Source organism: Aulostomus chinensis, chromosome 14 (genome assembly GCF_037954235.1).
Source record: "Aulostomus chinensis isolate RoL2024-O1b breed Wild chromosome 14, RoL_Achi_v1.0, whole genome shotgun sequence".
Classification (NCBI taxonomy): domain Eukaryota; kingdom Metazoa; phylum Chordata; class Actinopteri; order Syngnathiformes; family Aulostomidae; genus Aulostomus; species Aulostomus chinensis.
Genome location: NC_141333.1, coordinates 18,647,976 through 18,668,229, shown reverse-complemented (window position 1 = coordinate 18,668,229; position 20,254 = coordinate 18,647,976). Strand labels below are relative to the sequence as shown.

The 20,254-nt window shown below is 40.8% G+C and overlaps 1 protein-coding gene across 1 annotated transcript; it reads right to left on the bottom strand.

Annotated features, from left to right (window-relative positions):
• Positions 1-16: 16 nt before the first annotated feature.
• On the bottom strand, positions 17-18,274 carry tnni3k (TNNI3 interacting kinase). Its single transcript, XM_086224078.1, has 30 exons — positions 18,107-18,274; positions 17,839-18,003; positions 17,667-17,759; positions 16,758-16,823; positions 15,038-15,041; positions 13,908-13,957; positions 13,560-13,668; positions 13,340-13,425; positions 13,002-13,099; positions 12,753-12,863; positions 12,574-12,672; positions 12,325-12,463; positions 11,524-11,668; positions 11,344-11,448; positions 11,135-11,229; positions 10,906-11,055; positions 10,750-10,833; positions 10,614-10,670; positions 9,615-9,707; positions 9,465-9,522; positions 9,191-9,385; positions 7,167-7,271; positions 7,020-7,072; positions 5,981-6,033; positions 5,393-5,525; positions 4,307-4,416; positions 3,172-3,231; positions 2,908-3,077; positions 536-615; positions 17-356 (listed from the first exon to the last, which is right to left on the bottom strand). The coding sequence occupies exons 1-30, from the start codon at positions 18,198-18,200 to the stop codon at positions 274-276; spliced, it is 2,943 nt and encodes a 980-aa protein (XP_086080204.1). The 5' UTR covers positions 18,201-18,274; the 3' UTR covers positions 17-273.
• Between the last annotated feature and the right edge of the window lie 1,980 nt (positions 18,275-20,254).

The window sequence follows — 20,254 nt, the reverse complement described above, 5'->3', positions numbered from 1 at the left end:
TGTATTTCAGATTTATAGAAACCTCACACATACAGTATTTACAAGGTCTAAAAGCCTCAACAGGCAGGGGTATATGTATAGAAGTATATAACAGGTTTTCTGCAGGAACAGTAAGAGGTAAAGATGAACTGTAAATTCACAGCCCAATCACAAATCAATGAACAAGCAAATAAACAGAGTAAATCGCTCTTCTGCCCTCATATATACAATTTTTTTGAATACAAAAACAAAACTTGTAAGCATGTTAAAGCGTACAACAAACTCCTCATAGAGTCAGTTACTGTCCTCGAAGCTGCCGCCGCTGCTGCTGAAGGAGGAGCAGAACCGCATGGTGCTCATTGGATCTGACACGTACCCTTAAATAAAAGGAGGAAAAACATCAGTCTACTGCTGATACCTACGTTACATATGGCATATATGAAGTTAACTGTATTCAAATTAGAATAAATAAATACATTTATGAAATACAGAAATGACAGAGCTAGTAAAACTGGAATGGAAACTTAACACTATTATCACGCATTTGCAAACAAACCATTGCGATCGATGGGAGAAAACTGCATGTTTCGTCTTAGTTCCTCCAGTGAAAGGCCTCCTGATGCTCGCCGCCGCTCACTGACAATAAAAGACAGTCAGATTTACTGTAACACAAAATAAATTCAGAATCTCCGTGAAACAGATAAGGCATGTGGCAGAAACACAGTATCAACCTGCCAACAGAGTAATATTCTCCTTCACTTTCTCTACTGGAGAACTAAAATATATTTAAACATTATATATTTAAGACTTGTGAGGAGTTTTGTAAAGGTCAAGTCAAACATTTGAATGGTGTCTCTACAAATGCCACTGCTGACACACCTTTCAAGTAGTTCGAGGAACTCTACGCTGCAGACAGCACACACATGTAGAATATGTTTCCATTCGCAACTTTATCATGGTTCGCAATCATGGATGCAGAACACACTAACTCCCGTTTCTCCCTGCATACAACCACCTACATGCAGGTTTTTTAAAATCAGGTAGACCCGCCATTAGCGGCCGGTGAGTAGGTCATCTGTTTTGATTTTTCTGAGGCATTATGCATTGAAGGCAGAGACAATGATTTGACCATTTTTAGCTGTTTGTGCCTTTTTAAAAATTAACGCCAACTGAACAATGTTAAGATAAGATAAGATATTCCTTTATTAGTCCCAATGGGGAAATTCACATTTGTTAGACCGTTGCTTGAACACAGACATGTTGAATTTGTGTCCAAGATGATGAAAGTGAAATAATTTATGGCAGAGGCCATAAACATTCAACTCTACTGTAATTTGTCTGCCTGTATCTTGTTGATAGTGGTGTTCCAACTGCTTGCCATATGAGAGATCAGAAGGGCTGGAGGCAGGGTGCAAATGACCACATTCAAATAATAGAAATGGCTAATTTACATGCAGACTTTGGATGGCTAACTGCATTCTATCATGAGAGTCATGTAGGTTTGTTCTTTTTCAGATAAGTATCATATTCACCTAGGGTATGGGGGCACGGAGCTTATTTTAGTCTTTTAATACACTTTTTCTTACCACTGTGTCTCTTATTTATTTGTTTATTCTGAGTACAATTCTATTACTGTATTTGTTTTAGTAATTATCCATACAGACTAGTCTGTTCTGCCCATATCCATTTCACCTCATATCACATTCAGGGTATCTCTTTAAACAACTTCATACTCCTGCTCTTAATCGTAATATTTGTTGTTTAGGGACTATAGTGTATTTTGTGTTGTTCATGAGTACACGCGCGCGCGCACACACACACACACACACACACACACACACACACACACACACACACACACACACACACTTGAGGCTTCTTGTCAGGCTTTTGGTTCTAACCTCACAGTCAGTGACAAGCATGTTTTATTGCAGTTGCGCTCTTTTGTTTCCTGTTTGGTGTCCAAGCAACCAAACTGCCCACTGTTGCATCAATTACCTTAACTGGCCACAGTGTTACTGGCATCGCAAGTGTTTGACAAGGGTTGTTTCTACCAAGTCCGCCCAGAAAAGAACAAGTCCAGACATGATGTACGTGCCTCATCCAAATACTCTCAATGCAACTTGTGGTAAAAGAAACTAACTTTTTAGTTCTGCCTGTTTAAAGCAATATATTTTTAGTCTTTTTCACAAGAAGATCATCCACTGCAGCAATCCTTTTACTGTGTAAGCTGTTACTCTGGATATAACAACTATAGTTTAATTTTCATCTCAGGTTTCAACCAATGCACCCTCACTCTAGTCAGCAAAAAAAGGTGGTTTATTATAAGCTAATTATTAACAACAGATGACAGTATATTCTGTATTAATTGGGTCACTGCCTCCCATCACTACCTGGGTTACCATGAACAAATGTTCAGAGAAATTATGAACAGCTTGGCTCAACACAGGCCAATAATGACATGTGTTACATCTCTAAGCAGAGGTCCCGCCCACATGACAGCTTTGAATTTCCATGATGATATTTTACTCAACAAGTTTATTTTATAGTAGCCATAAAACATCTTCTTAATTGCATCAAGGTTTTTGCTGTCAAATAAAATTTTTGATAGTGCATTGACCCCATTCGACTGCCTAAAATTGCATAATCATTCAGTTTGATTGCACAATAAAATGCGTAAGTAACTCCATACTAAACTATCTGCTTCAGCGATTTCCCAACCATTATACATTCGGTGCGTGCAATGACTGGTTTTATTTGTTAATAATGAGGTTTGTGAAGGCAAAGAGACAGTTTCTATCATCATGTCATCTCGTTAAGAAAATGTCTGATTCAATTCCAACTTATCATGGGGAAACTTGCATGACAACTCAGCATAGCTTCATGTAAACATATTAGCCAGAAGCAGTAGTGGTCAATCCCTCCTACCTCTGAGTCCAGATTGCGTAGGCACGAGTGTTCAGAGCGTACTCAAGCTCAAATCTGGAGCGAAGGGCAGCCACGTGACTCCGGCCAGGTCCTCCTCGTGCGAGCAGACAGTCGGAGGAAGAGGAAGGTGATAGAGAACCACTGCTGTTACTGGAGGCGGGGGACATCAACTATGACACACACACGTCAGACACACACATACACACTCAGATGGAAAACTAAAGCCGTTATTATCAAGTATGATTGAGTAAAAATACAATATACCTCAACATTACCCAGGCACTCCTCTAGGTTGGCAACCACTTCGGAGAACTCAGGCCTGTCCTGAAATGAGAAACTTTGTATTTGTGCATCAAGGCTAAAAAACAAATCCAGTGGGTATATCCCAAAACTGAAACACATGCACATACACACACACACTCTTTCTCTCTCTCTCTCTCTCTCTCCCCACTGCTCATTTTAGTCCACCCACACATGAGGCAAAGGTGAACTCGGCTTCAAAAGCCTTCCTCAGATCTCTTGCCTCACTGGAAAAGATAAAACACTGCCACCCCACAGCTCTTCAATAATACATCAGCTCCTCAGATGGTAGCCAAAAGCTCTCCCCACGTACTGCTTTCAATACAAGTAACACAGCCAAAAAATACAGAAAAGTTATATTAAAGATGAAAAAAATAAGAGTTATCATCTAATACAGTGCTCGTGATGTGCTTGACAATGATTAAGTGATTATTGTTCAACCTTAAAATCACATTTGGCTATTTCACAGCTCATTATGTTGCCAAGTCAAAGTCACTAAAGGCTCTAACAAGCACACTTTTGTACCTGTAAACACAGTGCAGTGTGTTCTACTCCTAAACCTCACGAGAGCCGATGTATTGCACTGGGAGAGATGCGTCCACATGAAACCATGTAACGGCCCATTAAGGTCACAATCCTGTTTTAAAAAACGGGCCTGACCGAGGTGTCACTGGGACAAGAAGATCACAGAGGGAGTGTTTTCATGGGGGGGGGGGGGGGGAGAGAACATGCTCTGCTGTGTAATAATGTGTCCTAATGAGGCAGAGGACAAACAGGCCTGGCCAATTATGAGCATCACAGCACTTAGTGGGTAGATCATCCCACTTGTGTGTGCTCTTAATTTCAAACAGATCTGCAATAATGTATCATCGGGGGACACAACTGTGCTATTCATTACTACTGCATGTATTTGCTGGAGCAACGGAGTCAACATCACTTCCCTTTCAAAGATGCAGTGTGTCATTTTGAAACTGTCCCAGCTGGAGCATACACAGGATACAAACTATTTGAGATTTATATACTGTACTTGATATAACTTCAGTGCAGATGAGAATTTGAGATCACATGACACATCAAAAGATGAAGTCAGGTTGTTTACCTCGGGGCAGGAGTTCCAGCCTCTAATCAGAAGAGCAGAGATGGGTTTGGGGATGGAGTAGCCAACAGGAGGCCGGATGTGATGGTAGGCCATGTCTGCTGCTGCAGCAGCTGAGGACGGAAGGACCACGGGTTAAGCAGTTAGTTTCATTTGTTTGACACTGAGATTTTTTCACATTCACCTGCTGAGAAAAGACTTTTTTCTCTATAAAGAGCAGTCTGGAACATTCTTGTTTAGGAGTCAAACATTAAGAATTAAGGCCTCCAGTGCACAGACTTTTGGTTGATGTTGGAGACATTTTGTTTGAAGCTGTTTTATTTGCATTTTCAAAGACGACAGAATTTTTTTACTGAGCGAAACAAGCAGATGTCATTTTCTGTCACATGATTAAGGCAATAGCGCACCACTATTATATACAAATGAACTTTATGCACATTCAAAGTCCTGAGTAATGAGGCCTTAACTCATTTAGCTCTTCGCTGCCAAGTAAATATCTACGAAGGGTGACTGTGGAAGATGCATACTGGGCTCTTTTCAAATGTTATCAAACCAGATTGATCAAACACTGGTAGCACAGGGGTTGTGTGACTTCAAAACAATTTATCCATCATTTTACAGCAACAATAGTAACACGAGGTTAGGGCAAGGCCAATGATGTGTCCTAGGTTGCATGTAATGCTCTCACTGCCAGAAAGTTAAAAGTTGAATGTTCTTTAGAAGAATATTAGACAGGGAGCCTACGTGTTTATGAGAATTTATCCCTCACAAAAAGCCCAGCATAGACAGAGATTATCAAAAAAAAAATTGAAAAATTTTCATTTTATTAGCATTAGTGTGGTCAATATTATTGTGCATTTATTTATTACATCTACGGGGCCGAACTGAACCATACGATAGGCAAAATTTGGACAGCCCTGCTCTACAGTTTTGCAGTGAGACACAATTAAAACTACTATAAAGAAACTGAGGGGAGTTTGACTTTTACTGCTAAAATTAAGTTTAGTTCAATTAAGTTAATTCAAGAATCATTTCCATAATCACTCCAGTTCGTGTGTATCTGACATCACCATTTAGGAAGACAAATACCTGGTTTCAAGTGGGCAAATGGAATTTCTCCAGTAAGCAGCTCCCAGAGACAGAGGGCGTAGCTGAACATGTCCGCCTTAACAGAGTAGCGGGTGCACTGGGTGAAGACCTCAGGAGCCATCCAGCGCAGGTTCTGCACACAAACACATATGCACTTTCTGAAGATGACTAACAAACTGCATATTTCAAGAGGTCACACCTGTACAAAGACACACACACACACACACACACACACCATCCCAATTACTGACGCATCCTAGCAAGGGCATATAGTAGGACATATAATTCCTCCTAACAGGCAGTTCTCAAGAGATGTAACACACTTAACACCAAACTGCAGGCAAGGCACTCTTGGTAGTGATGCATCAGCACATTAACACAAAATCTGCATGGAGGCAGTTTTCTAAGCTGGTGGGTAATTGATGGCAGAGGCTCCAGCTTTAACATGCATAAAAAGGGACAAAACACTTGTTCCAAAGTAATTTATATATTTATATGGTTGCTACATATGGTGTGTGAGATAAGGAAAACATTTTAGGAATATATATGCCATTAAAACAGTCAAAATCCAAAAAAGATGAGACTAACCCCTGGTTGCTTGGTCATGTTGTCCTCATCCACAGATTGTAGAAATCTGGACTCTGTAGAGGGGAGGACCAAAACGCACCCATCAAACTCTCCGTATCTATTTTTAGGTACAGACATATCTGAATAAAATGTGATGTGCCCCTTGATTGTAAAGGTGAGGCTGATTTTGTCCTTCCATGCTCCTTGTGCTTGGAATAAGTTGCAAAATAGCATTCATGTTGAAAACATTTACACGTACTGATCATATGGCCAGCAGGTTTCTCTGATTTTTTCATTTTTCTCTCATGCATTCCCTGTGTTCTGTTATGTGAAATCATTACACCCACCAAGGAAGTAATGTTTTTGGTTGCTGTTTGTCTGCCTTTCAGAGCGATTATGAATAAACTATGAAACCAATTTCACTTAAACTCGGTGGGAGGATGGAGCATGAGACAAGACAGAGAGTTTATTTTTCAGAGCAGATTTCAATAAAGGAGCAGAGCCAGGATATAAACTGTAAATGTTGTTTAATCACATTTTAACACTGTAAAACCTTGGAAGATACCAGATATGTAATATGTAATCAGGCATGTTTTGTCATAGGATTTTTTTAATTACCATCCTCTTATTACCTCTGCTAAAGAGGTAATATGATCGGCGACATGTGCCTGTGTGTTAGCAGGAGATATCAATAATAATCGATGGATTTTGGTTACATTTGTTGGAAAGATATGTAATAATACAAGAAAAAAAATCACCAACTAGATCCAGCACTGGTTTACTGCTGGCCATGATGAATAAACTATATTTTTACTATTATTTTCTTCTACTGCTGTTGATGGGTTATAAGGAAATATGAGCTCTTGAATTAAAAAAATAAACTCTTAAATCTTCAACTTAATTTACCCTATTGTTGCCCTGGTGTGGTAGAGCTGACATTACAAACTGAAATTGTTTTGGTTTCGTTGGTGTGGAGAAAAGGTTTTCTTTGTGGATAGGGTGGTTAGTGAGAACTTACTGGTTTAGCTCAGCAAAAAAAGCACTGCAAATTGTATCTTACCTCCAAAATCTGCCACCACTGCGTGCCCATCCTCATAAAGCAGAATATTGTGACTGTAAGGAATACATATATATTATTTAACTGATAATAGCTATACCAGACTGCCAATATGGCTCCTGGGCCATGAGTTAGTCATGAGGCAGCTACCTGTTGAGGTCTCTGTGGATGATAGGCTGGGTGAGGTTGTGAAGGTACTCCATTCCCTTGGCTACATCAATGGCAATGATGAGCTTGGACTGCAGATCAATAAGCCTGTCCATTGACACATCATTAAAGAAGCAGCCACTTAGTGCAAGATCAATGGTCCCTGCCAATCACACACAGCACTTAACATGGATCAATAGGACAGTCTATAAGGACAGCACCTGAGCACAAAGTTATCAGAACACTTCATCTGGATCAATTATGTCTCAGGTGGAGAGATTGGTGAGTGAATGTTTCTGATGAGGATAATGAGGTCTGAAACAGACTGCTATGCTGTGCAAACATGCCCTTCTAAGACTCCAAGTAACTCGTTCTCTCTTTTGGGGTATCTGCATCAGGATTTAGATGCCATGGAATCAGTCAAAGTAATTCTGCATTTGTGCTCATCACCGAGTTTGGGTCAAACACAATCTTCACATTAGACGACAGCAATGCACGACAAGAGCTGTGCAAAAATTTTTTTTAAAAATCAAGCCTTACTACCAATGTTTTGTTTTTTGTTGATATTGCCTCTTCACACTTATAGTCAGACTTTTCAACTGAAACAAAAGCCTTAACATAATCCATCCATCCATCCATCGTCATCTTCCGCTTATTCCTGTTAAGGGTCGCGGGGGGGTGGAGCCTATCCCAGCATCTACGGGCGAGAGGCGGGGTTCACCCTGGACAGGTCACCAGTCCATCACAGGACCAACACATAGAGACAGACAACCATTCACACTCACAGTCACACCTACAGTCAATTTAGAGTATCAATCAGCCTCGTCCCCTCTTGATGTCTTTGGACTGTGGGAGGAAGCTGGAGTACCAGAGAGAACCCACACAGGAACAGGGAGAACATGGAGACTCCACACAGAAAGACCCCACGCCCGAGCCGGGACTCGAACCCGGAACCTTCTTGGTGTGAGGCCACAGTGCTAACCACTGCACCACCGTGCAGCCCCTTAACATAATCATTTATTCTTAATTTTTAATAAACATACAAGCTTGCCATTAGTTTTACTAGAATTTATGATCTATGGTGTGTTTCTAGAGTCAATGCTGTCTGTTTACTTAGCAGCAGTCATTAGGAACAAATACAACCACACGATTTGAAAAAAATATGTATATTTGTGAATACTGCGACTAATATCTCAATGTGATATAATTCATGATATTAGAAGGAATGTACATTTTTACATCTTTATTCTCATTTTCATTGAAAACCCGTTAAAATCATAACTGTGTTTCATTTTTGGGAGTCTGTACAAAATAATCGTGTTTTCTTAAGTCTGTAGAAGATGATGTATAGACAGGACACCTGTGCAGCACAACAGTATGCAATTCAAAATGATGTTGACACACAATTATCCTTTAACAAATAGAGCACCTTGCTGTTATTTGAAAATAAGAGAAAGAAGCAATGCAATTTCAATTAAATTCCAATTCATTGCAAAGGCCAAGGAATAAAGCTGGTGATGTCTGCTGCCAAAAAAATACTCAAATAGAGAACAGAGGAAAAATCTCATTTTTCATGTGGTTTACCAATGCTTCGAAAGCCTTTAACTGTACTTGAAAAGTACAGCGTAATTAATTCCAATACTGGGCTTCAATCGGTCCCAGTTAAGGTCGTGCAATTGTGGGACATTGATTGATATTCTTTCAAGACAATAATGTAATTTATTCCATGTATGTATTCTTATGCATGATGTCACGTAGTTTATTTGGAGTCTTTAATTAGGTTTGTCTGCAGAATGCTCTAGTTTGCAACCATACGTCGTAAGTCGTTTCTGTACTCTTAGCACGTCACATGTGAGAGAGCCTCTCTCTAAGTGGGATTGAATAAGTGAAGCAAATGAAGGAAGCATGTCAAGGATGTGAGCTTTATTCGCTCGTGTGTGTCAACAGCCACTAGACTCTTACTTACAGACCACTATAGCAGATGTATGACGAGTGGATGCTGGAGTATGTAATGTACACTTCCTCACCTCTTCTGCTCGTGAAGCAGAGAAAACAGCGAGCCTCCGGAGATGTACTGGGTGACGATAGCAAACTGGCTGGGATCATCCAGACACGCTCCCACAAACTGGATGATACAGGGGTGATTGAGGCGACAGAGGATGGAGACCTCTCTGCAGAACATATCCACGTCAGATTTGGAGCAGTATGTGTTGGCTCTATAGCTACAGAGGAGAGAGAAGGCTGAATGAATTTTTTCTCTTGGTTTCTACTGAAAAATCGTTCAAAAAGTGTGACATTTACCGTTTAATGGCGACAATTTTGTTTCTGCACTTTCCTCTGTAAACCTTCCCAAAAGAACCTGTGTTTGAAATAGATTCAACGCTTGGTAATATTCTTGAGAACAAAAGCTGAAAGGAGAACAGAGAACAGAGGAGGTTTGGACAGAGTTACCTGAGCCGATGATTTCATTAAACTCAAGCTCGGACAGCTGAAGGTGGAAATGAGAAGGGAGGCTAGCCCTGAGTAGCAGAACTTCAGCTTTCTCTGAAAACACAAGTAAACACATTCAAATACTTTGTTCAGATCAATGAGAAGAGTTATTTAACTTCTAAATGAGACCACCAAGCATGCTTTGTTGCCAAATAAAATTACTGCATATGACAGAGGGGTGTCAGTATTCAAAGTCTGAGGACTTCTCCTAAAGAATGGAAAATAAATACTGTATTTTAGGTAGTTTTTTTTTTTTAATTTATCTTAAACGTAATGAAAATGAATACTGACACTAGAATGAAATAGAAGCAAAAGAAAAATACAGTTTGTAGAAGTTTGCTAATATTACAGATTATTTGTTTTGGTTACTTAATTTGTGGAGTAACTGGTTGTATAACTCTATTAGAAAATTAACATTTTTTCTAACAATATCAGCTTCTACAATTATATGACCTGCCTTCAATGATGAATGAGGGAGGTCAGTAATAGAGCAGGGGAGACAAAGAACTGTGAACCATATGAATTACAAAGTATACATGATGGATTGTAGAGGGGATCTGGAGGGGAGTGGGGGTGCACAAATGTGTATATTTTGCATTAAATTTAATTTTTGACATCTAAAACTCTAAACAGAAGAAACATGAATGAATAACAAGAGTGTAAAAATCTTTCATCATCACACAAAATTCCTACAAACTGAGACTTGAAAACAATATACTGTAACACCCATTTGACACCTTGATTGAGGCAATTTCAGCAAATAGTTATGCAGGTGATGAATGTTCTCCAATCAATTAATGTTTCGTTCAGTCAGTTTAAGGAGCTATTTTAGCGCCCTCTATAGGAAAACTAATGTATTTTTTCACATTTTACCATAAAGTTGTGTGTGTGTGTGTGTGTGTGTGTGTGTGTGTGTGTGTGTGTGTGTGTGTGTGTGTGTGTGTGTGTGTGTGTCAGTACCTTTCGTCATGCTTTTGATCTTACCCAGAGGAGAAGGGACAGAAACGTAGGACCCATCTGGAGGAGAGTTAGCTGACATATTCAGACACTTAAATGTGCTTTCATTCCAGATAATAACTTTTGGGAGGAGACTCACCCCCTCCTGCCTGGGAGTACTCATTACAGGGGGAGTCATCCGGGCGTTTGTAGTGTTTCAGTAAAGTAACAATGGCATCATGACCTAGAAAAACAGAGTGGACATGTATAATTTTCCTGTTTAATCTTTCCTGCCAGTTAATGTCACTGTCCTGACCTTTTTCATACGCCCACTTCAGGCAGGTCTCTTCATCCTTTTCGCCACTGGACCTGCTGGGGTCACAGGCAACCAGGTTCATATCTGCACCGCTATCAAGCAGGAACTGCACCAAACGGATGTGGCCATGGAAGCAGGCGCTGTGCAGGGCTTGCAGACAAAAAAACAGTAATGAAAATCACTACTGACACAGGTGATGTGCTTGATTTGAAGGATGATTGAAACTCACCTGTGTGTCCATCTCTGCCCTGATGGTTGATACTCATAGCATTCTGGCTCAACAAAAACTTGACCATCTCCAGGTCTTTACCATAGGTGCAAGCACTGGGAGACCAGATTCGTACTTGTTATGACATCAGAACAACAGGAATAGCAAAAATTTTAAGTTTTTATGTCAAGTATGTGTAGGGTTTTCTTTCAATAAGTGACTGAAAATACCTATGAAGTGCTGTCTCGCTGAAAATGTTCTCCTTTGAAAGACTTTCTGAGCCAGAGAGCTGTATAATCTCCTTCACCGCCTCAAATTTGCCATTATAGCAGGCCCTGATGAAAGACAGCACTCAATGCAACACTTCAGTTTCATCTACCAAAACATTACTGACGCCGTCAACCATTTACAGGTGTAATGGTGTGTCCCCGTAGATGTTGACAGAGTGAGCTTGCGTGCCGAAATTGCCTTGAAGGAGGAAGCGAACAATCTCATGGTGACCAAAGCGGGCAGAGAAGTGGAGAGGAACATGATCCTCGTTGTCCTGAGCGTTCACTGAAGACAAAGAGACAGAAAAACAAATATGTCAGCAATTGTCAACTTAATTTATGAGTGAAACATTACAATTAATTACATTTTCTTTTGCAAAGAGACAATAATTATAGCTGCTGCAGAGGGCTGATTCACAGATGGGCATGTGCATCTTTGTAATCGGGCATTTTGAGGAGAAAGGATAGGGATGAGGAGGAACACAAATGAGAAATAGGGGAGGACCTATCAGCAGAGTTGTCTGGAACAAGCAGAGCGACAGTATTATACCACAGTCAAAACTCTAAGAGAAAATTCCGAGAATGTATTTCATCGTCATAGTGGAGGACAGTCTGAAGACACAGAAAAACAAGCCAGCTGAGCAAAATATGTGTGTGGAGATCAAATTTAACGAGTTTTACAGTTTGATAAAAACAAGGATGGTCCATGTAAAGATTTCAGCTTACTCAGGGCTACATTTAGGTGTAAGATGCAAAGATGTAACACATACGGCTGACTTGTTATTACTTTTCAAATTTAGAAAGCCAGTAGAAGAGAAGGATTTGCATGAAGGACCCTCTGTGCAACGGTTTATTGTGATGCATGAACACAGAGGAAAGACCAATACAAGACAAAAAGATACTAGAGGTCGAAAATATGATGGATTAAGCTCAAAGTCTTACCATTGGCTTTGACCCCCTCCCCCATGAGCAGCTTAATGATGCCAAGGAAACCCTTGGCTGCAGCCAGGTGCAACGGCTGGTCGCCCACCTCACCACTTGCGTTCACATCTGCCCCAAACTTCAGCAGCAGCTTCGCTACCTTGAAAAGACAGGAGAGACACATGGATGGAAATGAAAATTATGAGCATGTATACATGTTAGAGATTCATGGATTTTTCTCACTGTCAATTAAAGAATGCAAAGATGTACCTGCTCGTGGCCGTTATAGGCAGCGATGTGCAGCGGGGTGAAAAAGACAGCATCCTGGACATTCACACAAGCTCCATGCTGTAAGAGTATATCTGCCGCCTGGAGGAAAACAGTTGTTTAAGAAGGGCAACAAAGAGTCCTCATTTTGATGAAATTAAGAGAAAAAGGCTCAAGTTCACCTCATGGTGTCCAGCCAGTATAGCGACATGCAGGGCAGTGAGGGCACCGTAGCCAATCTGCTGCACATCTGAGCCTCCGTGGAGAAGTGCAGTGACCAGCTCCGCATTGTCCTGTGATATGGAACAGATCTGTGTGAAAGGCCTTAAACCAGATCTTTGCTGAAATATCACACTGGCTTTGTGTGTACTTGCACTCCACCATGTGGTAAAAGTAAAGCTCTTCAATCTAAAACCTATTTACTGTTCCACCTTGTAGGCAGCCATGTGGAGCGCACTGAATCCGTTCTTGGTCAGCCTGGAAGGACGCAGACCTTTGATCATCAACGTGCGGATATGTGCCTCGTTACCTGGACACACAGGTGTAAAATTATTCTTTCAAAAAGCCTGTATTCCCTTATGAAATACATTGCTTTGTGGATCAATAAATTTAGGAGTGAAAATAAACTGTTAGAGTTGCAGAGAGGCTGTATTTCTGTAGTCAACACTAAAGGTCATCTTCAGATAATGTCATCCATCTTTATTTATCTGCCCTTCTACTCTAACATATTGTTTATGAGTTATTAATAGAGCCTAGTGGGCTCGCATACCTCCACACACACAGCAGAGGTGCAGCAGGGACAGCCCCTTTTCTGTGCGGTAGCTCAAGTTCACCTTCTGAAAAGCCTCATCTGAGCTGATACACAGAAAATCATCATCAGCCACTTGTGACAGTAAGAGTAAGGACAACGGTACCAACTGCAGAACAGTTTTTAAAAAGGGAGAAAGATAAAGGTTAATTCCACAACTAAAAATAAATAAATGATTCACCTGAAGGCAAGTTTGAGGTCTACGAGGTTGTCGTCTTTAAGCAGGAAGTCGTCCTCCAACTTCTCAATGATCACAGAGTACGACTCCCCCACCTTTTTCTTCCACTCGTCTTCACAGCCCCATCAAACACAATCTCATAAGCCATCATTCCCATGATTCAATATACGTCAATCATACTCATTTATATTTGTCTATCGATCATCTAGAAACAAGGGTCAAAAATGCGCCCAAACAACTGTTTAAGCACAACTATAAATCACTTACATTTGTAAAGTGTTTGTTGTCCACCTGCTAATTCAAGAGCTATAACAGCTGAAAAATAAACACACTCGCACAGGAGGGTCTTACCTGTGCATGTCTGAGATGGTCTTGACTTGTAATTCCCCATTGATACGGTCCTCTAATATGTGCTTTATAGTTCTGTGAACAAGCAGGAATAAGACCTTGTGCTGTGCCACAATTGCATTGGTGCAGATAAAGGGGGATCATGGCTGTGGGCTAAAAATAAACACTTGTGAGTGGAATGCATAACAACTATGACAACTGATCTCCCTCCTAATGCAAGAGAGCTTGTATCTGCGTGTGCGTGTGCACGTTCAGGATAAAAATAGAAGACAGGTACTTGGCCGAAAATAAAGTCATGCAATGTTGTTTTATACGGCTGTGTAAATAATCGACTTATCAGGTGACAAAACCAGTTCTGTCATACTGGTTAGTCAAGATACAGGTGTCGGCAATGATCAATGCTGTGTTTGACAGATCGAGAAGTCAGCTGTTGGACTGTAGTCCCTCCCTCTTCCTAAAAGTCTGAACCCAAAGAGGGCAGATCCCTCAATTTGTAAATCACTGGGTTTCAGCACTGATGTACATACCCCCCCCCCCCCCCCCCCCATGAGACAAATTGGTTTTTATCTCCTTACATCCTGACACACCCTCATTCATGATATGTTGGTACTTATGAATTTGTTCTTTAAAAAAACCCACAGGATTTCTCTGCTCTCAATTCAGTCTTACAGGCAGGAAGCAAAGCAATGCTTGACATCTATTGTGTTGATGTTTGAAGTGAGGAGCTGCAAAAGCCATCATGTTTGCTTCCTGTCTTTAAGACAAGATAGAGAGCTAAAAAAATGTATGAGGTCCTGTGTGTAGGCCCATTTATGTAAGAACTTTTTTCATTAAAAATGCCTGTTTCTAGTGTCTGGTTTTGTCAATAAAGACTTTCATCTTTAAGTCCTGATGTTGGTCAAAAATGACAGAATAAAGCAAAAAACAATGTGATGTGGACATTCAAACTTGGAGAGGGTATCAGTTGAGTTGGAAACCATTCACCTTTGAACTTTGAATTCTGTACCAAAAGAACTTTTTTCTCAAAAAGGTTCTGTTTTAATCTGTTAGTTATTCCGTCTGTCTATTGGCAGGAAAACTAAAAAAGGTGTTTGACTACATTTGGGAAGGTGACGATATAGATGTTAAAGAACAGTCCTTTAGCTTCTGGACGTTAACACAGTTCAGACTGATGATATCACATTCAGACTTGTGATAAAAGAGGAGTTGAGATTCTTGACGGGTGTTTCACTTTCTCTTTAATAACAAAAATTGGATTTCACTTCTAAGAAATTTGTCAAAACTTCTGAGTTTCCAGGTGTGTTGCCAACATTGCTGCGGTGGGTCAAAGTATCACATACGGTATGCTCTTCAGCTCCTTAAAACAATATGCTTTTTTCATCAATCTATACATCCTTGCATGAAGCAGTGCAAGCTGTAGGAGCTGAGGCCAGCAGCAGAGGAGCTGGGATGCTGCCTTAGATGGGCAAATCTCTGAACTCACTTTTGTATTACTGTTAAACATTATAGTAATCATTCAATTGCAACATTGTCCCTGTGTGATGTCATGATATAGTCCCTTCCTGAATTCCAGCATCTCCTCCAGGTTTTTATACTGTAAGGATTCCTGCATAGATATCAGTTTTATGTCTTTGGGTAACGTGAGCATGGAACCGCCCAGGACAGCCTGCAGCATCTTGAGAGACAATGCAAATGAGCTTTGTTCATCAGAGCAAACAGGGAACAGACAAGCGTTCCACAAACTGCAGCAGGAAATATCACCGGAGAACCTCAGGACTTCACTGTCCAGACCCCAGTGGGACAGACACTCCACCAGGCTGAGCCCATGAAGGCTCAGCCCCTCCATAGAAGCAGCAATTCCCATACTGCGCTTCAAGTTGTCATTAATTCCAAAGGCGACAGTGACGAAGCTGGTTCGGCCCTGCAGGTTCACGCACAGTGAATGCATGAAGACCCCATCTGGCACCACAAGGTCTACACTGGCCCAGCAGCTGCTGAGGATAGAGCCCCTGCCTACAGACACTCCACCTCCAAGTCTGGAGTATTCCACCACTGATCCAGCTCCCACAGTGCAACCAGGGCTTAGGACGCTGTACATGATGCAAGCTTGTGTGTTTTCATTTGACTGCACGCTGAAAGCTGATGGCTGGAGGCCCAGTTCACTTCTCAATGCTCCATCCTCAGTGAGGTGAAAGAGGTACTCTGATGTGGTTCCTATATGATAAAACTTAGAGTTGTTCAGGAGAATGACATTCAGGGGAGTCCCCCTGAGATGATGGAAAATCTTCTGGCGCACCTCAACCAGACCGCTCTCCTCTTTGGTGACGTTAGTGGTGTTGCACGTGTAGTTTATTGTAGCTTGTGGGCCCAGAGCTTGGAGAAAATCCCCGTAAGCATCTATCTCACATTCTAAAGGTCCAACCTGTTTCAGCAACCTCAGAAGAGACTGAGCGGTATCAAAGTCAAGGTAATAGGTACTGTCAGTGTAGACAAACTCGGTATCAGATAAAGAAAAACAACCACTGGCACTAGTAAAGACAGCACCACTGTCACGCATCCTATCAAGGCTAGGTTTGTGAAGGAAGTGCAAGCAGGGCATGTTCTCCATCTCTGAGAGCTTACACGTCCCATATTTATCCAAGACAAAAACACCGTGGGTTTTTCCAACAGACAGAGGGGAGGGATGGGCTAAAGCTGTGAAACCAGGTCTGTCAAACTTCACACCCTCTTCCTGTGAAACACTGTAGAGCTCTATGTCATCTGCACAGGTCACCAGTACACCAGGATTCATGTGAGGTGGGAAATCCACATACATGGCCAATTTGAGTTCCAGCATCTGGTAGAGGGGGTCACCCATGGGTACAGCAGCAAAGATCTTTCCAAGGGCACTGGCACTGGGTAAGCGCTGACTGTAGCCTCCTGGAGGAAGGAGGGGAGACATGTTTGAGACTGAAAGAACATATAGAGGAGGTGCAGTCAAATGGTTAATCCCATCACAATGGCAGCCAGTGCAATTGTAATTCAAGATATTTTTATGTTATCGCCATTTGTCCAGTAAGATAAAACACTGTTATTCTGAAAACAGCATTGCACATATCTTTGCTTTTTTGTTTTCTTCATGTTAATTTAATTTTGTATGATGGAGATGGGGAATACAGATTTCAGATTTTTCAGTAATTTATGTGCAATTATAATAATTGCCAAGCTAGAAGACTCACGATACCATTTATTACATCACATTTCCAGTATTACACACAATGACAGTGATATTTCAAATATATACACTTCCTCACCAAATCATGCAGCACTAAATCAACTTAACTGAGTATTTGCAATACAAAAAAATGAAGCCAGTCACAGGAAACACATCTAGTTAACTCAATTTAATGCTTGCCTGTACACTGGGCAATGCCCGTCTACTAGTCTACACAGAGATATCATAACTACTCACATTTTGCTCTCATTAGGTATTTCTCAGTAGAACGACATGAGTAAACATAAAGCTTGTCTACTAATTTAATGCAGGGAGCAGCAGATTAAACTACAATATTACTTGGAGCAAATGCATGCTAATATCAGATCCTGATAAATGATAATTGATATTTTTGATTGTTTTTTTTCTGTGACAGATTTGAACACTTACTGGATCACCCACCAACTTTTTGCAAAGAATAATGACAACAAGTGATAAGTGTCAGCTCAATCAGAACACATTTGAAGGAAAATAATGGAAGGAATTATATTTGAATAAAATTCCCAAACCTGCATGGATCAAGATGACTCTCATGCTGGCAAGAGAGTTGCTATAGATGTCACTCAGCTGCTGCAGGGTGTACAGAGTGGACCCTCCATTTCCTTGAAAACACCGTCATCAAATCATCTCTCGTAAGTAATTGAAAGACAGTTATGTGACATTTAGCATTGCTTCACTCACCTATTTTGCATCCAGGCGGATCTGAGATGACTTTATAGTCAATTAGGGGAAGCTCTTTTCGCTCTAATTTCTCCTTCAGCTGCAGCTCATAAGCATCTCTCTGGTTCTCGTCTACGGAGGTCAAGACCACCACGTCCCAAAACTTTCCCGGCTGCACATCTCGACCTTCAGGGAAACCATGAGACAGCCATGAAGTTCACACACGCATCAGCTAACTTCCACCTTCACCGCTTTAGGGAAATATTGCACTGTTAAACATTAAACTCACCACGTAGAGAGTTGAATTTCTCGAGTTTTTCCCTTGTTGCAACTTTTAACTTGCCCATACATTCCTGGCTCATGATGTTGCTTCCAGAGTCCATTTATCATTCGTTTACAAACGCTTTATTCGCTGTGTTATGGTTGAACCTGTATTATCCCTTCTACCGTAGTAGACTTCCGGGTGCTGCTGTCACGTGTTCTTCATTTTCTTCTTCGGTTAGGCGCAACGTGGTTGTGTTTACAATGAAGGCGGGAGGCGAGTGGAGGATTGTGGGAGTCGCTAACCCTCTGTTGTAAGAAAAGGCAATCCCTGTAAAGTTTATTCATAATCTTTGTAAGATTATATCAGTTGTGGTCTTCCTGAAGGTTTAAAAACTTTCACCGTTGAAATAACATGTTTATTGATTATGCAGTCCTTTTGACACCCACAGCTGGGTAAAAAATTACGTGATTGACAAAGCAAATTATGGCCTTGTTCTCACTGTGTCACAGTCATGCCAGAAAAACAGCATCCACATATCAAAGCACAGGCCCACCTGAATGATACAGGACCATAATTACTATTATTAATTACACCTGTGTTCAGTTAGCTGAGTACTATGAATGCTAGTGGATGAATTTAATATTCCTTTCGGCTTGAATTTTTTTTTTTTTTTTTTGCATGTTAGGATTCTCTGCAGCTTTAAAATTTAAATTTAAAATGAAGTCTTCATGCAGTTTTAATGTTAGACAGTAAGAACTACTTCAGTCTGGGATTGATTTAGCTCCTTCAAACTAAAAAAATGGCAAGTAAAGCAGAATTATTATGTTCAAGGAGAAATCATTGCCTCTCCTTCTGCCCAAGATCATTATACCTTAGTGGAAAGGTTTAAAAAAAAAATACTCAGCAAATTCTCTAGTCTAATAATATTTATTTTTGGCACACAGAGAATAGATACAGAGTCAGCGCTGGGACTTCAGTCTGATCAACTGAAGGATGGAGTAGAAGAAGACCTGATTTCCGGGTCACGCAGTCTTTTACATTCTCTTGGCTCCACCTCCGCAGGGGGGAGTGCATCCTCGCAGTGTATCAGTATATTTCCATATGTATAGCCAAATCAGTTCTAACTGGTTAAGAACAGGTGAGTCAGTGAGTGTGGTACATTCTAATCAGATGTGCAAACTGCAGCAAACAGTAAAAACTACATTAAAAATATGGCAACACATGACAGGAGCTCTTCCAGTTTCTTGTAATCATGAGAATAAATGCAAAATTACACAACAATTAGTATATTTTTTTATAATAAGAGCGACTGTGCATAGTAATTACTGCCAATTTTGTAAGAGAGAACGAGGGAAATTATTCCTGGACAAACACAGATCCGGAACTGAATATATTTGAACTCTAATACACAGAAAAGGGACATCAGGTTTTGGAAACTGGGTGGGCTACAAAGGGTAACAGTTATGCTAACTCCAGTGCTATGCTAAACTGCACTCAGCTATCTAACTAGTCTCTGTGTCTCCCAGCTCCCAAATGCAGGGATTCCCAAACTTTTCCTTGCCGTGGCCCCCCAAAAAGCTTCTGCCCGGGACCCCCTTTACAAACCCACCGACAATGTTTCAAAATATGTGAAGAAATATCACCTTTTAGAAAGATTTTCTTCGTTTTATTCACTATTCAGTAATTATTAAATTTGCAAGGCGCTCAAGTCTCATGTATTGGGCGTGAGATGCACGCATTTCAGTCCTTCACACACTCCTATGCCACACCTTGTATTTCTCAAGCAGAGACATTGCCAGGGTAACACCCACAAAGTTGCACCACGATTTTTTAAAAACAGAACAGGTAGAAAATCCATATTTTATGATACAGGAAGTCATCTCATCATTGATGTCCGTTGCTGGGGCATATCTGTCTACTTGTCTGATGGCTTCTGTCCTTGGAATGTGTGGGTGAGGTCACCTGCATATCTGGGGGGGAGGGCTGTAGACAGGTGGTGGTGGTGGTGGGGGGGGGGGGTGCTAGCTAAAATTGTTTGCCTTAGTTTATTATCAAACACTTAAATTTATTTCTGAGTGATGAATTTGTTTGAACGAGTCATGGAACTACAAGCCCTAAGCGCCTCTTGTTTGTTACAATGTGTTGCAATATAATGTATCATTTATCAGATGA

Excerpts from the sequence above, each read along its gene's own strand:
- tnni3k (XM_086224078.1), bottom strand. The coding sequence starts at position 18,200 with ATGGACTCTGGAAGCAACATCATGAGCCAGGAATGTATGGGCAAGTTA. Across the intron at positions 11,449-11,523 it reads GGGGACACACCATTACACCT|GGCCTGCTATAATGGCAAAT; the intron begins GTAAATGGTTGA and ends GTCTTTCATCAG. Across the intron at positions 9,708-10,613 it reads GATCAAAAGCATGACGAAAG|AGAAAGCTGAAGTTCTGCTA; the intron begins GTACTGACACAC and ends TTGTGTTTTCAG.